The following is a 15,406-nucleotide window of genomic DNA, read 5'->3' as shown; positions in this document are numbered from 1 at the left end:
GTAGAAATGTCAGTCAGCTTACTTGGGGAGAAAAACACAAGCTGAGTCTTTGAGGAAAAAAGCGAAAGTTCAGGACCTCAAGATTAGGCTCAAAGACATAAAAAGCTTGGTTTCAATGTTTCTTAAGTTTCTTCAGCTGAAATTCTAGACACCAAAAAGCTGGGATTAAAAAAAAAAAAAAAAAGTACCATTGATAATTTAGGTTTAAGCTGTAGTTGTAAATAAGTTCATATGCAAAAAGAAGTTTTCTGTGCCTGTATTCTTACAGGGGGAAACTGGCCCACAACTGTGATAGACCAGACAATGGAATCAGTCTGTTGAAGAAGCAGGCCATGCTAACTAGTGCTGATGAAGCTCATGCCTGGTGAAAGGCTGAATCATTCTGAGATACCTTCCAACATTTGAAATAGAGGCTAGGAGGGGAAAAAGTTCAAGAATTCGGTATGTCAAAGATGCCAGAAATAGTGAAAGGCAAAACTGAAAAAAGTGTGGGACCATTTGTCACAGCAGGCAATTAGACAAGACAGAACAGCTTGGATCAAGAACAAAGAGCAATCTAATCTTTTAGTTGTTGCTACTATTAATCTTAACATGTGAGGATAGAATTTGAATAAATCAGAATTATTGATAGTAGCACAGAACAGCTGTTAGTGGAAAGTTAGCAAGATTGGATGAAGCATAATATCTGTGTCCTTTCACTAAAGGGAAAGGCATCTGGGTCAAGCTAAGAACTTTGCAGCAATTCTTAAAGCACAGAATCATAGAATGATAGAATGGCCTGGGTTGAAAAGGACCTCAAGTATCATATAGTTTCAGCCCCCAATCTTAGTGGCCCTCCTCTGGACCTGTTCCAAGAATTCCATGCCTTGTGCTGGGGCCCCAGGCTTGGACGCAGTGCTCCAGATGGGGCCTCACAAGAGCAGAGTAAAGGGGGGAGAGTCACTTCCCTCTCCCTGCTGGCCACTCTTTTTTTAGTGCAGCCCAGAACACAGTTGGCTTTCTGGGCTGCAGATGCACACTGCTGGCTCATGTCCAGCTTCTCATCCACCAGGAATTGAGAAACGCGTCTGTTTCTCCCTTAGGGCTTGGGATACAGAACGGACTTAGAACACTGAGAGAAGGTGTAAAAAGAAAGCTGGATAAAAGGAAAATAAAGGATTCTTTGAAATGGGTCTTGAGGGAACAGAACCTGCTACAGCAGTCAGATTTTGCTGGGGTTTTTTATTCCAAACTGATATGGAACTTTCTTCAGAAAAAAAAATGTGATTCTAGGCCTGCTAACTAGTTAGATTTCACATTCCCTGGTGTTGATTTTTTGTCTGCTTGCATGGCAGCCTTTACATCTATCTGTGTGCCTTCTCAGCATATGTTAGATTCAGATTTAAATCATTTGCTAATATCCAACAAATATGGAGAAAGAAATTTTTATTAAGTACAAGGATGAATAGCAGAGAATGTGATGTAACTGCAGTGTGGTGGATTTCATCCTGGAAGAAAGGAGGGGTGGGAAGGAGGCAGCACATTCTCCAAAGGAATGACAACAGCTCTGTCAGAGTTGGGGGCAGGAAACGAGCGTAGAATGTTCTTTAAACAAAGTAAATCATGTTTTATAGATGGCTGTCCTAACCCTGTGATTAACTGAAGGTGGATTACATGTAACTAAAAGTATGGGAGACAGGAACAGTGGACAAATTATTTCAGTACATTAATGAAGTTGGTGTTGGGACAAATGGGAAGAGCGGTGGGTAAAAGCAGTGAAATAATAAAAAAACAGGCTTTGGATTTATTCCTTGAAGAGTTGAGAGAACACTTGATGAGAACTGCAGACAGTTGCCATGGGTAAGTCTGTCCTTGGATGAGGGCTAGAGAAGAAACCTGTGGAAGTGTCAGAGGTCAGGCCGACTGGGAGGCACTAGGACTGACTCAAGCACAGTGCAGATCAGAAGGAGCTCACTGAAGCTTATCAGTTGTTGCTCAGTCATTGCAAACCACAAGCCAGGTGCTCGAGTACAGCCATGTGCTCATCTGTTTAATAGCAGTACTTCAAACCCCTATGACATGACAATAGAGCAGTTTGTTACCTACAACCATGAGCTTAAAAAACACTTCTTTAGGGCCAGGCAAGGAAATGGCAGGGCATTCTAAGTTCTTTACTAAGTCTAAGTTAAGTTCTTTACTAGGAGAGTAAGTTCTTTACTAGGAGAGTGGTTAGGCCCTGGAACGGGCTGCCCAGGGAGGTTGTGGATGCCCCGTCCTTGGACGTGTTTAAAGCCAGGTTGGACGGGGTCCTGGGCAACCTGATCTGAATGTGTATGTTTGGTGGCCCTGCTAGGCAGGGGGGTTGGAACTACATGATCCTTGAGGTCCCTTCCAACCCAGGTGATTCTGTGATTCTGTGATTCTCTAAATGCACTTCAAGTGCTCCGTGTCACTGCTGACACCAAAGAACCTACACTGTTTTCAGGTGCTAAAGGCAACACGTATTCTGGAAACAGAACTGAATGCCCACTCAGAGACACATTTCTCCAAAAAAGTAAACAGTTTCCCAATACAAGGAGGGTTGTAGGCTGTGTTGGTTTAGGTCCCCCCCATGGGCTGCAGTGGTGTGGTTGCAGGCAGAGTTTGCTTTTGCTGCATTCAGCCTTGGTTCCAGGGGGCCATGCAGTATTTTCCCTACTTTGATTTCCATTTCAGAACTGAACAACAGAAAAACACAAAGAGTTACACCTGCAAAAACATGAAGTCACATTTCTCAGATTCAGGTTTGCTACAACTCTGGATTAAGATAAATTCATGCTCAAAGATGCAGTAGTTACAGATTTATTTTTTGAAGATAAATGACTGTGAGCATACATTCGCTATGATAAAACCCATGACACATAATCTTTAAAACAGGAGCTAAAAAAATTTATCTACTTACATTGCCATCCACCTTAAGAATGCTTGAAAGATTTAAGAAAATGCTCATGTTAAAACACAATATTCAAGCAGAGAATTAAACACCAAACCAGTTTGGATATGTAGACAGGTACATTTAGGCAACAATGAATGATACTTCACGTAGTTAATTTTGAAAACATTGCTTCATCATAGAAATTGCATTCATTACTCTTAACCTAATCCAGTCTTAACTCTTTTAGAAGGGAGACAGCTAACACTGTGTTGCAGAACAAATATGCCCTTTCTCTGCCCAGCCCTCCATAATGCCCAGTGGTGGTGTGATCGTTTGCAGTGGTGGTGTGATCATTTCCCAGGTGGGTGTCATCCTCTGTTGGTGCAGTGCCTCTGCCCCTTGAGGTTTGCAGGAGCATCCCATCAGCCATATGTTAACCTTCTTCAGTTGCGTGCAGCATTAAACTGTGTACCAACCCCCCAACTTTTTTCACTGAAGTGGGGTTTATGTTCCATTTTAGCTTAAAATCAAGCAGTATACCCAGAGGTGAGGAATGGAGTAATACAGCTGTAGATGCAGAGCAGCATGCCAGGGACCCCACTTGGTTGTCCCCAATAACACATCTGCTATATAGGCATCAAAACCTAACAGGCATACAGCTTTCCTTTCAGATACCAATGTAAGAGTGGGTGATTATGGATTACGAGTGGAGCTGATCACATAAATCGGGGAGTGGGAGGGAGCTGGGGCCAGGCCAGTCCTGCTGGCAGAGCTGAGCCCTGCAGAGCTGCCCTGTGGTCTGGGACACAATGGGGCTGCTCGGAGCGGGTGGCCCAACAGCTGCTGCCAGTGAGGAGTACTCACACCTCTGTAACAGATGGAGAAACCTTTCCAGCTGGAGAGATCTGAGCCCAGTGCAGCAGAGCAGGTGCTGTCAGCGTGGCCCAAGGCTCCAGTGGTTGGTAACAGGTGCCTTCAGGGACTGCTTGGCGGGGCATTAGGAGCTTGTCATGCACAGCTGTCATACAAGCATAGCATCACTACAGTGGCCATCTACAAACATGAGATGTCTTCCTCCAATGCTAGCTTGTTGATTCCTCAGAACTTTTCCAAACATCACTTGAACTTAAAAAAAAAAAAAAAAAAAAAAAAAAAAAAAAAGGTAGAATCTGGATTTAGCATTCACTATCGAGCTGATCACCTGAACTTTCAGCATACCACAAGAAGCTCTTATTCAGAGCAAGGATTAAGTTTTACAAGACACTCAAGAGATGAAAGCACAGGAAAGGTAATTGTGTCCTGAAGCACCAAACAGTTGCAGCCTGACGAGGCATGAGCATTTCTGTTGGTGCTGCGAGCTGCGCAACACCCACAGGGGTTAGTGGTGGAGCTGCAGGGGGAGGGTCACTGAGCTGTGATGGGGATCTCTGTAGCATTCTGAAACCAGTGTGTTTGTTGGGCCTTCTGTGTTTGTACTTCAGTTAGCTGGGTTAGAAATTATGATCAATACATTACCATTCTAGAAAACAGTTAAAATAATATGACAACAATTGCCAACAAAGAATTTAACCTCAAACAGCTAACAGTTTGTTCTGAAACACAGCTCATGGTTTGTTAGCTGGCAATGGTGCAACAGTGCTGCTGATAGCCAGATCTGAGGCCACACCAGTGTGTGCACAGCACAGGCACAGCTGCACTACTCAGGTGGAACATGGCTGCCCTCCCATGGGCAGAACAGAGCTACAGTATGGCTGTCCCTGCTCCCCAGCACTCCCAGCTGTGCTCTAAGTGGAGCCAGAGCATGGCTGTGTGGTTGGAACCCAGGTAACTGCATCTGGAGAGTAATTAAGTGAAATGAACTGGGGTCTGGCAACAAAGAATTGTTGCACCTTCAGCCTGAGTGTGCCTGTTTTCCCTGCCGTGCCCACTCTGTCCACCGTCTTAAAGCCATGACGTTATCTTGTAAAATAAAACGGAAAACAAAAATACCTCTGACAGTAGAATGCCTTTTCAGTCTCCTTTCTAGAGCATACAAACTACAACCTCTGCTCAGCTATCAGTGGACAGACCCAGTAGTGACAGAGAAAGGGGTGAGATGGGTACCCATTGCTGACAAGGGTTAAAACAAAGCAACAGCTGCAAATCAGCTCCCACCTCATCAGCCATTACACTTTCTGTTACATACAGCATTAGATATACAACAGAAGCTGTCACAGATTCTGCAGTACACCTTTTATCTGTGCTGCTGAAGTCTCACACACATTACATGCAGGAGAGAGCTGTGCACAAAGGCCTGCACCAGTGCCATCTCCCACAGGTTCTCCTGTCCTGGGCTCTCACCCATGTCAGCAGGGGCAGCCACTGTCCTCAGCCCTAAGAGATCTTCTAACGGAGAACAGTTTATTCAGACAGCGCAGAAGCTTCTCACAGTGCAATTTCAGGTATTTGAGGAGTATCAACCTGCTGAATTTTCTGAGTGCTTTGCCAACATATGGTGCAGATGGTACAATCTGGCAGTGAATGCACCAGGGCACTCACAGAGCTGTTTCACTAGGACACACACAGGTGTCTCACAGTATATGACAGGCTACATCCTGAATGTGGTTTGAGATGTTTTAATCTGAAAGCATATCACAACAGCAAAAATTTGTGGCAGGCCACAACTATCCATTCTTACTAGAATGACTTCCTCATAGGGAAAAATATTTCAATTTCTCTTACATTCTAAGCATTGATAAAATTGCCTAAAGTCAATAAGAAGAGATTCTCCAACTGCACCTTTTTGCTCATTGTGTTTCTTAGATTGGCCACAGGTTTCACACATAAAAGAAAACAGAAAACATTCTATGCAACATAAAATCTGCTGTTGATGCCAGAATTTAAAAACGTGGCATCCACATCATGGAACCTACTGCCACTAATTTCAGTTGGCTTGCAGATATCACTGAGGAGCCACTGGAGGGCTGAAATTCTTCCTGTTTTGAAACTAGAACTGCCAACAGCCAGGGAGGGAAGCATGGCCTTAGAGGGCCTGTAGGAAGGGTGGGAGGGCGTGCCAAAGAATGCAGTAACAGGGCAAGGAGAACAGCTACACCTGAAAGAGGGTAGATAAATTACATGTTAGGGGGAAACTTTTCATTCAGAGTGCAGTGGGGCCCTGGCACAGGCTGCCCGGAGAAGCTGTGCGTGCCCCATTCCTGAAGGTGCCCAGGTCGGATAGTGTCCTGAGCAGGCTGTGGCAAGGGGCTGGAACTGGGCAGGCTCTGGGTCCCTTTCAACCCCAACGCTGCAGGTATTCCTGTATGAGCAGTGCAATCCACCGCAACAAGATTATATACTTTCAGGGTCTTTGACTTTTAGGCAGTATATGATTGATTCTCTAATCTTAAGTTATTATAAAAGTTATAATATTTTTAAGGCATTAACAGAACACTTAGAAGAGCAATCTTAACTTTTAAAGTTATCTCCTAGGTGCAGTTTAAATAACAAAGAATGTGATATGCTGCAGATCTGTCTGAAGGAAAGGTTTTAGTCTACTAAAATGGCTTCAGGTAATGAATATTCAGTCAGAGCAGGAATCACCAGAATAAACATTATCATCCCACACCCACACTTAACTCCATCAGACTCTGGCAGCCACATATGCTTTATGCTGACACTGACCCTCAGTCAGACTGCCAGCAGCAGCACACCAGAGAAGCTGGTCTGTAAGGTGAGACATAGAGCACTCATAAAGGTGTTGGCACAGCAACCCATATGAAGGCAAAGACAAACCCAGCACTGATCAAAGTTAGGGCCACTGCTCCAGTGAAGCCTCACCACAAAATCTCAGAGTCCATTAGAGTGGAGCAGTGTAGGACAGCTTGTTTGCTTTAGGGGGCTGGCCTTCAGCCAGTGCCAGGCGCTTGGCACAGCTTGGCACATGGCCACATCTGGGCCCATTCTGCATTTGTGCTGCAGGAGCACTCCTTGAGGTTGAGCTAGTTCTGTAGGTCTGCAGCAGTCTTCTCATTGCCCTCACTCCAGCTCTTCCCCTGCACAGCTTCCTGTGTAATTCCAAGTGTTGCTGGAGAGAAAAAACTTTCTATGAAGCTCTTGTGACACTGACTTGTGAGTGATGCACCTTCCCCCCATGAGGTGGGAAGCTCTCCTGCACCGCCTGTACACAGCACTGCTACAGTGCACAGCCACAGTCTGTAGGTGTGCATCAGGCACCCACCTCAGTGCCACTGCAGAACGGTTCTTTAAAGAAGGACGCCAAGTTTGCAGAACTGTTATTTTCACATATGAGGGTTAGTTTTAATGAGACCAAAAAGCTACAGAACAGATAAGAAAAGCTTCTAACAGGTAAGGGGAGGAGTCAGGTTTCTAGACAGCATAGAGTGGACAGGATCTATCCGCAGGGCAAAAACAACAATAACACAATGTTGCACACTGGTCATTTGCAAATGCACTCAAACTGTTGCTCAGCACACTCAGGATATGGTAGGATATGGGTTGCCTGTAACAAGTCCAAGGATATACTGCATTGGACGATGGTGGTGCCTGTGTTAATGAAGCTTGAAACAGAACCAAACTAGGAACTACCCACACTCCACCACACCTGAATTCAGTGCAGCTGAGCACATCATCAGCTCACTGCTCCTCCCGTGCCCCAGACACTGCAGTGTTTGCCCGGTTACCAAATTGCTTGAATCCTTTTGCAGTATTTACACCATTATTCTGTGATTTTTTTTCCATGGTGGACAGTAAAAGGTATCAGTGTCACTAGCAGCAGTGAAAAAATTATTCCTACCCACCTGGACCCCACAGCTAGTTTCTAGCCACGAAAATACAAATCATGTCTTTGGTAAGACCTGCTTTAATGAAGATAGCTGCATTTTGACCTGATTCCATGTAACATTTAACAATCACAGACATACCAGTAAAAAACAATCCTACTTTAAAATTAATCTCTAATTTTTAAAGGACAGAAATTACATTTTGAGACCTGTCTAGATGCATTAATTCTCACTTAACCAGGCAAATGCTGTCCAAACAAAAACTGAAAGACAAATGTTTAATTTCTACAGAAAAAAAATAGCTTTGACTTGCTCCCATCGATCACAGACAATATATTCCTCAGAGAATGGAATTACCATTACAGTACATACTTTATCATCTGAAATAAGTAATAAGGGATAACCGACCAGGTCCAAAATAAGAGCAAAATCCAAATCCAACGGTATTTTTTTTAATTGCATACATCCTAACAATGAAGATATTTACCTACTACACATCCATATGCATGCAAGTGCATCATTCAGCATCCAAATGAGCCTACTGAAGTCAACTGACTTTGCATATTTAAACAGGCTGCTAAACGACAGAATTTTGCAGGAGAGTGTCTGCAGTGCCCAATTTGCAGCAAAAGCATGTTCACAATACATTCACAAATAGTCTTTTTCTTTCTTTTTTAAGCATCAGAAAAGAACATACACTGTACATGGCCACATATCCAAACCTTTAGTGAGGAAAATGCTAGTTCACGCAGGGCTCCTCCAACTTACCTGTGGCTTGGCAGAAGAGGTGGAACGATCCCCGAGCACTAACATGCTGTGCCTGGTCATTTAGGAAAGGTTGCAACAACATGACCTTTAGAGGGTTTGTGCTAGACCAAACATCAGGCTCGATACTGGTGGGTGAAGGAGGTGGACCACATCCCACACAAGACAAAAAGGAAGTACCAGTAGGAGGGAAAGGTATAGGAGATGAGGCTGCGTGACAGAAGAGGACAGAAAAGAAAGAAAAAAAAAATGGTACTAAGGAATAAAGTTACAAGAAATACATCACGCATTGAAGAAATAATGCAAAAAGACAAATGAATTTTAGAAGGGTTATAAAAGGAAATATCCCCAGGGGCCTACGACAAAACACTTTTCTCCTTCACTCACGTCTTTTTCCATCCGTCCTATCCCCCAGAGGGTTACAACCCAAGTAAATAAATCCGAGAAGAGAACCCGCTCCAAACTGGTGAGAGTTTTCTTTTTTTTCCCCTTAAAGGAAGCCACAAGGAACATCAGCATTTGCAGTATGTAAAGGATTGCCATTATGTCAACTTTCATAAAAGTCAAAGTGTAATACAATTTATTTTAATATTTATTCTGTTATATGTACATAATTAAAAATAGAAAAATAAAACCGAACTGAATCTTATAAAATATAAATTGTTCACACTAAGATGGTTGAAATTAAAGTTTGCATGAAAGTTCAACATAGAGAAGCAGCCTAGGTACACTGCTATTTACTGTTAAGATGCACTCCTAGAATATTTACAGAAAGATGCAGTGAGAGGGACAACTCTCTGTGGAACTGTACCACACTAAATGCTTTTAGAGACAAACAGTGCAGCTGTGAAGCAGGCTTAAAACAAATGCACATCTTCAGTTTTGCAGACACGATTCAAATGAACAGTTCAAATTACTGATTGTTTGAGGAGCTCCAGTTTCAGTCTCCAGTTGCATAAGAGATTAGAAGGTGTCATCCAGAAAGGGTGACGCTGCAAAGATGTGTCACAGGAAAAGAAGTTACTTCTGAATCAGAAAAAAGAAAAAAAAAACATCCCCAAAGTTTTCTTATCAGGCTGTATCCTAACAGTCCATTCCAGTGAGTTGCAAGATGAGTTACTGCAGAGAATTTTCAATTCCTTTTTTGCTTTCACAGTGCAAAAAACCTCTCTCAGTGTCACCGCGAAGTGACAGCTGCTTGCCTGTACTGTTTCATTAAAAAAAATAATCAAAAGAAAGTGGAAAAATCCAATGGTGTACAGAAAAAAAAAAACAACAGGTGACTACATCCAGCTTGGTTAAGGAAAATAAAACGTTTCTAAATCTATCATTTGTTCTTTTCCCTTCTTACTCCAGTCCACAAGTTTTATACCAATACTGTTATCTAAACTTCTAGAAAGCAGCGAGAAAAAAAGCCTTTAAACAAGATTATCCCTGAGAATCTTACACAAATCAAGCCAACTATATATCCCCATATTCTTTAAAAGCTAAGATACTTAAAAGTTAATTAACTTTAACCAACTAAAGAAATCTAGCGTGCCAAAACACAAAGCATCAAATGAAAAATAATCACTAGAAGCAAAGAAAAAATGTCCCAATTTGGACAATAGTCTATAATTTACCAATCTGATAAACTAAACTTAATTTCCAATTTGGAATGCAAATTAAACTAGAACTTTTTTTAATGGCAGCTAAAAGATTTGCAGACTGAAGTACTTTTTAAAGCCAACTAAATTAGTTACTCTTATCCTAAGGAAGAAAATGGCCAAAAAGGAGTGGGCAGCTGTTCACCAGCATTAAGTACCCCATGTGTGGGTAAGAACCAAGAATAAACAAATGGGGATCTGAAACTGGCCATTTAAAGAAACCTGATAGAACAATACAAGATGCTATGATCTGCAGACAAGAACACTGCTTCTGTATCTGGTGAGATCTGAATGTGAAGTGGCTTGCTGTGTAGCTGAAGCACATAAAGCTCGCCTACGGCTCAGTGGTCACAACCATGTTCTCGGCACTCAAAAACAGCTGTAGTACCATGGTTAATTTCCAACACAGAACCAACGCTGTCCTTCAGTCTCCCTCCACATCTGAGTCAGCATACTTGAGCTCACACTTCACATCAAAAGGTTTGTCCTTGGCCTCCCTGGGCATCTGTGCATCCCTGTCCTGCAGCTGTCCATTCCCACAGTCCGGCTCCGTCTCATAGCCAGTGTCATGCGCTGGCTTTGGCTGCTCCCCACTCTGGTGGCTGACGCTGCCTTGCTCCACCAGGGTTTCTTTCACGCTCTGTTCACAATCAGAAAAATCTGACTTTGTTTTTTTCTTGCCAAGCAACATGACTGAGCGAAATTTCAAGCACTGCCCTGGCAAATACCCTTTGTAACAATTGTAGGAAAGCAGGCACAAGAAGAGAATAAAAAAGAAGAGGAACAGGAACATCAACAGGAAGTTATCGTTTGACTTCAGAAACATTGTCTTTTCAGGGACTGTGTCAGGAAGTGAATTGAAAAGCTCTATGTTGGAGGTTGCACTTGTTAGGACAGGGCCAATGGGTTTTGTTATTATCCTCGCAGTTGTTACCGGTACAATCTGAGTGGTTGAGGTTTGAGCAGTAGAGCCCTCAGTTGATACAGCTGACACTTTTGGTACATCACTATTACCTTCTATTGGTGCAGCTGCCACAACTGGGCTTGCTGTAGTATGCTGGACTTTCTTCAGTTCCAAAACATGCTTAGCCAACACCTGAGAGAATTTCTTATTCTTCACTTTTTCTTCTGACAGACACTGGTAAACACCACTGTCTCCTTCTGATAAATTGAAGATGAGCAGTGCCTTTTCCAGTAGACGGTATTTGGGACTCTCCACTCTCAGTACGTCATCCCTGAATTTCCAAACTACCTGTGCCAGATTGGACTTCTGAGAACACTTGAGCTCTGCTGTGCTCCCATGCTTGAATGTATGCTGTAGCGAATTCTCTCTTACTTTATCTGGAACACCAAAATAAACGTGCAAAGCATCAGCAATGATTCCTGTTTGATCTACTCTGTACAGTTTCATGAGACTGTACTAGCCATAACAGAAACACAAAGACTGGAGTGTTAAGATTATCTCAAGACCAAGATAACAGCATGCAGGTCTCTGTGAAATACTAAACTACAGGTGTGTACAGGACACCAAAACAGATTACAAGATCAGACACCTCAAAAAGCTCCAAAACAGCTTCCACTTCCAGAAAAGCAGGGGAGACTTAGTTGATCCAAATTGAGTGTGCCTCTAAGTCATCATTTGAAAAAAGATGCTCAACTTTGTATAACTTTCAAACCAATTAGTATATTTTAAGTAACGACAAAATGTTGAAGAAATAATTTAATTTTAAGAAATTTAAGTATCAGTACTCCAACTCTCTTCTGAAAACATCAGTAACTATTGCATACCCACAATACAATACGATAAATGAGATATAGCTAACAGGTCAAACTCTCATGGTTGCCCTAGATAAGAAATGAAAGCAGAATAAATAATGTACTCTTTTCTGCAGTACAAATGTTCTCTAACACTAGTCTTCTTTAAGATTTCCATAATCTGATGGCAGCAACATACACGAGAAAGAAAGGACCTGCAGTTACTTGTCTTAAAATACACCAGAGGGTACTTCAGCTGCTCTCTATGATGTACTGAGCCTCCCTCCCCTCTCATAATAAAAGCAGCTTTTTCCAGCATCATTTCATCTGATCCAGCAAAAACAACCAAGCATTTAACCAAGACTCACAGCAGAATGTCAAATGTTATTTTATCAGAGACAGAGACCTCTGTACTAGAAGTTGTTATGGTAAATAGTACTTTCATTCATGAGGTGCTGTTGAGGTACCCCCATTCATTTCAGAACTTTGTGCACTCCACACTGAAATGTATACGAATACAAACATTTTAAGACAAGATGAAGGCTGCATGGATGCTCAAATACGAAAAAAAAAAACAAGAGAACTTCATACACATTAAAATATAAATGAAAATCTAGATACAAGTCTTTCCTATCCCACCTGGATAAGTATTCTTCACAGAATGTAACTCACCAGAACAAGAAGATGCATCTCCACCTATGTTCTGAATCCAATTCCTGTGAAAGATAGTGCAAGTATGACAGCTTCAAATGTTATTCCCATGTCAGTCCATCCTCTAATGTAAGATAAATTTTATCTCATCTAAATAGCACAAGCTGACATTTTTTATGTAGGCAATTAAAGGACAGGAAGAAGCATGTGTTTGAAAACAATAAGTTAAAAAAAAAATCTTGTTAAGATAAGGTAAGACAGACACAAAACCAATTGCAACTATAGTCAAAGGCTGCCATTACCTTTCAGTTTCACTTTCTTGAAAAATATCAACGCAAGAACCCTCAAGAGGTTTCCAAGCACAGTAAGGATCCCTTGCTAAAACGCAGTCAAAACAAGTGGTGTACATCTCACAGAATGCCACAGGAGATTGAACCACACCAGAATTTGAACCAGCGTAGAGGTATCTTCTGCTCTAAAAACAAAACCAAACCAAAAAAACAAAAAAACCTCACATAAACAAGCCTACACAGTCAATCACATTTGTGAAGCAACTGAAAAATTATTAAAAGAGGTGCACACATACTTGTATGCTTGTAAAAAACATTTTTTAAGCATTTAGCGACACTTGAAGTGAAAATAAGTAAAAAGAACAGAAAATTACAATCAATGCACTTTATAAGAAAGGAAAGTAACTGCCTAACTGTGGCTCTTATATATCAGTTTTTCTCCATAAATATGAATTTACTGATAGACTTCATGGAAGGAGAGACAAGCACGTGCTAATGACAAAACTGCAGTGGTTACATCCATGCCTGAAATGGGAAGGTTTTCTATACTGCTCCTACATCTGTTAATCCAGGGCAACTCTGCCTACTAGTCAGGTCTCTGCAGCCCCAGTGTCAGCCTTGAATCTTGTAGTTGCTTACTGGCAGTTACTTCCTTGAATCCTTTGCAAGAAAGAACTGCGAATAGCATTCAAAGGAATGAGTGTTGGCATAATGCTTAGCAAAAGGGGGATGTAAAGAGAACAACTGCCTTACCAACTGTTCCTGGGGATCTGCAAACAACTCTCACACTATGTACAACAGGAAAACATTCACACCTGTTCTGATCATCCTTGTCATAAAAGACTGAAAGAAATGAGTGAAATAGGCAAGTATCCAAGTTCAGGGAAACTGATGACTAAAGGTACACTGTGAATTTACTCACCACTGTACAAAGCCTTGGGAAATAGGTTTGCCCTGCAAAGAAACGCCATAAGCAATCTACTGTCTAGTATCTCTAAGACAGTGCATACAAAGCCAGATAGCATGCTCCACCTTGGCAATGGATTTACTTCCTCCTGAGTTGAATACCAAACGTATCAGCACTCTACTGCAGTTGTCATGGCAAAGAAGTCAGATTCAAGCAACAACTGGCTTTTTCTGAATTGAAGCTGCACAGATTTTCAGTATGTAGAAAGAGCACTTGGGGGATGCCTTCTCAACTCTGGCAGGATGAATGCTGTCACAGAGCAATAACAAATCAGAGCAAAAACCATCCTAGTAAAGCAAGATTCGTCCTAAACATCATACTCATGGTAAAGATTTATTCTTGACATCAAGAACAACTTCAAGATACATGTACAAACAGAAACAGTAGGGCTGTATTTAGATTTGGAGGCTTACTGTTATGTTTTTATTTAACTATATGAAGAGGTATTATTAAGTTCATGAGAACTTAGAAGAGGGTAGTCTCTTTTCTTTAATGCAATGAACACAAGAATATGCATTTTTGAGTAAATGAATGCTTCACTGTGGCTAACAGGATTCTCTAGAGGAAGATCAAGCACAAAGTACTTTAGATCCCTCATGTGTGAATTTCAAAGGAAAACCTAACAAGAGACAAAACTGAATCTAAAAAGAAATGCACGTTACTGGAAGATGGGACTTCCAAAAAGAACTAAACTTCAGAGACATACATTCAAATGCAGTCTTTTATACTAAAATCTAGCTTAACACTAGTCTATGCTGGAGTGTCCACATAAATAAATTTGCAACATCAAAACATGGAGGGCTTTCTAGGAAAAGCTTCCCCTGGTTCACTGCTGCCTGTCTGTCTGTCTTTCTAGTGTTCTGTTGGCTAACACCCAAGCCAACAGGGCAACACTGCATGAGGGTATCAGTGCCTTGATATGGTTCCCAGCTGGTACATTCAGGGAGTTCGTAAAACAAGTGGAGAGCTGAACAGACCGTTGCAAAAATCCAGACATCTTTCAGCCAGACAGGAGCTAGAGGATCAGCTCTGTTACTGACAGCAACCCTCCGAGCAAGGTGAAGGTATATGAGTTCGACCCCACTGTCAAGAACAGGAAGTACTGCTCTCCTATTGTTAATCCGTTACTGTGGTATGCCACTACATGTATCAAATTACAACTGTAAGAACAACTTGCTCTAGATGACCCTGCTAGAGCAGGGGTTGGACAAGATGGACCTACAGATGCCTTTCAACCTTAACTATTCTTTAATTCTACACCCTGGCCAGTGTGATGAACAACACAGAAAAACAATAGATTCCACTGAAATCTATGGAAAAGGAAACTTTTAATCACATGACTTTGACTTGTCTGTCAAGAGCACACTCTATTTTCACAATACTTCATTTTACACGGACTACTACATATGCAAGATGAGCTGAAAAGAATTCTGGGATAATGGTCTTTCTTCATGGAATTGATCATGTTGGAATAGCTGCTCTTAAGATATCTTGGCAATGCTCCTAAATCCCTAACATCAGAGCATTTACTGATTGCTGGGTACTTACTGAATGTCACTGATAATGTAAGATTATCAGACACTTTTATTCTTTCACAGAATTGTACGGGTTGGAATGGACCTCCAGAGATCATCGAGTCCAACCCCCCCTGCCAAAGC

At 41.8% G+C, this 15,406-nt stretch overlaps 1 protein-coding gene across 13 annotated transcripts in view; it reads right to left on the bottom strand.

Moving 5' to 3' along the window:
• Positions 1-15,406, bottom strand: part of SEMA4D (semaphorin 4D) — a 99,087-nt gene that overhangs the window by 3,468 nt on the left and 80,213 nt on the right. For 7 of the 13 annotated variants that reach the window (XM_048932142.1, XM_048932138.1, XM_048932144.1 and 4 more), the window contains 3 exons: positions 12,794-12,966; positions 12,513-12,556; positions 9,014-11,426 (listed from right to left, as the gene is read on the bottom strand). In XM_048932142.1, coding sequence (XP_048788099.1) covers positions 10,510-11,426; positions 12,513-12,556; positions 12,794-12,966 — 1,134 coding nt within the window. In that variant the 3' untranslated portion in view covers positions 9,014-10,509. Of the gene's footprint in view, positions 1-20; positions 4,019-8,442; positions 8,650-9,013; positions 11,427-12,512; positions 12,557-12,793; positions 12,967-15,406 lie in introns of those variants that run through there. The other 6 variants (XM_048932146.1, XM_048932147.1, XM_048932148.1 and 3 more) reach the window with 4 other exon arrangements.

This window comes from Lagopus muta, chromosome Z (genome assembly GCF_023343835.1).
Source record: "Lagopus muta isolate bLagMut1 chromosome Z, bLagMut1 primary, whole genome shotgun sequence".
NCBI lineage: Eukaryota > Metazoa > Chordata > Aves > Galliformes > Phasianidae > Lagopus > Lagopus muta.
The sequence above is the reverse complement of the archived record's forward strand: the minus strand, read 5'-3'. Positions and strand labels throughout refer to the sequence as shown.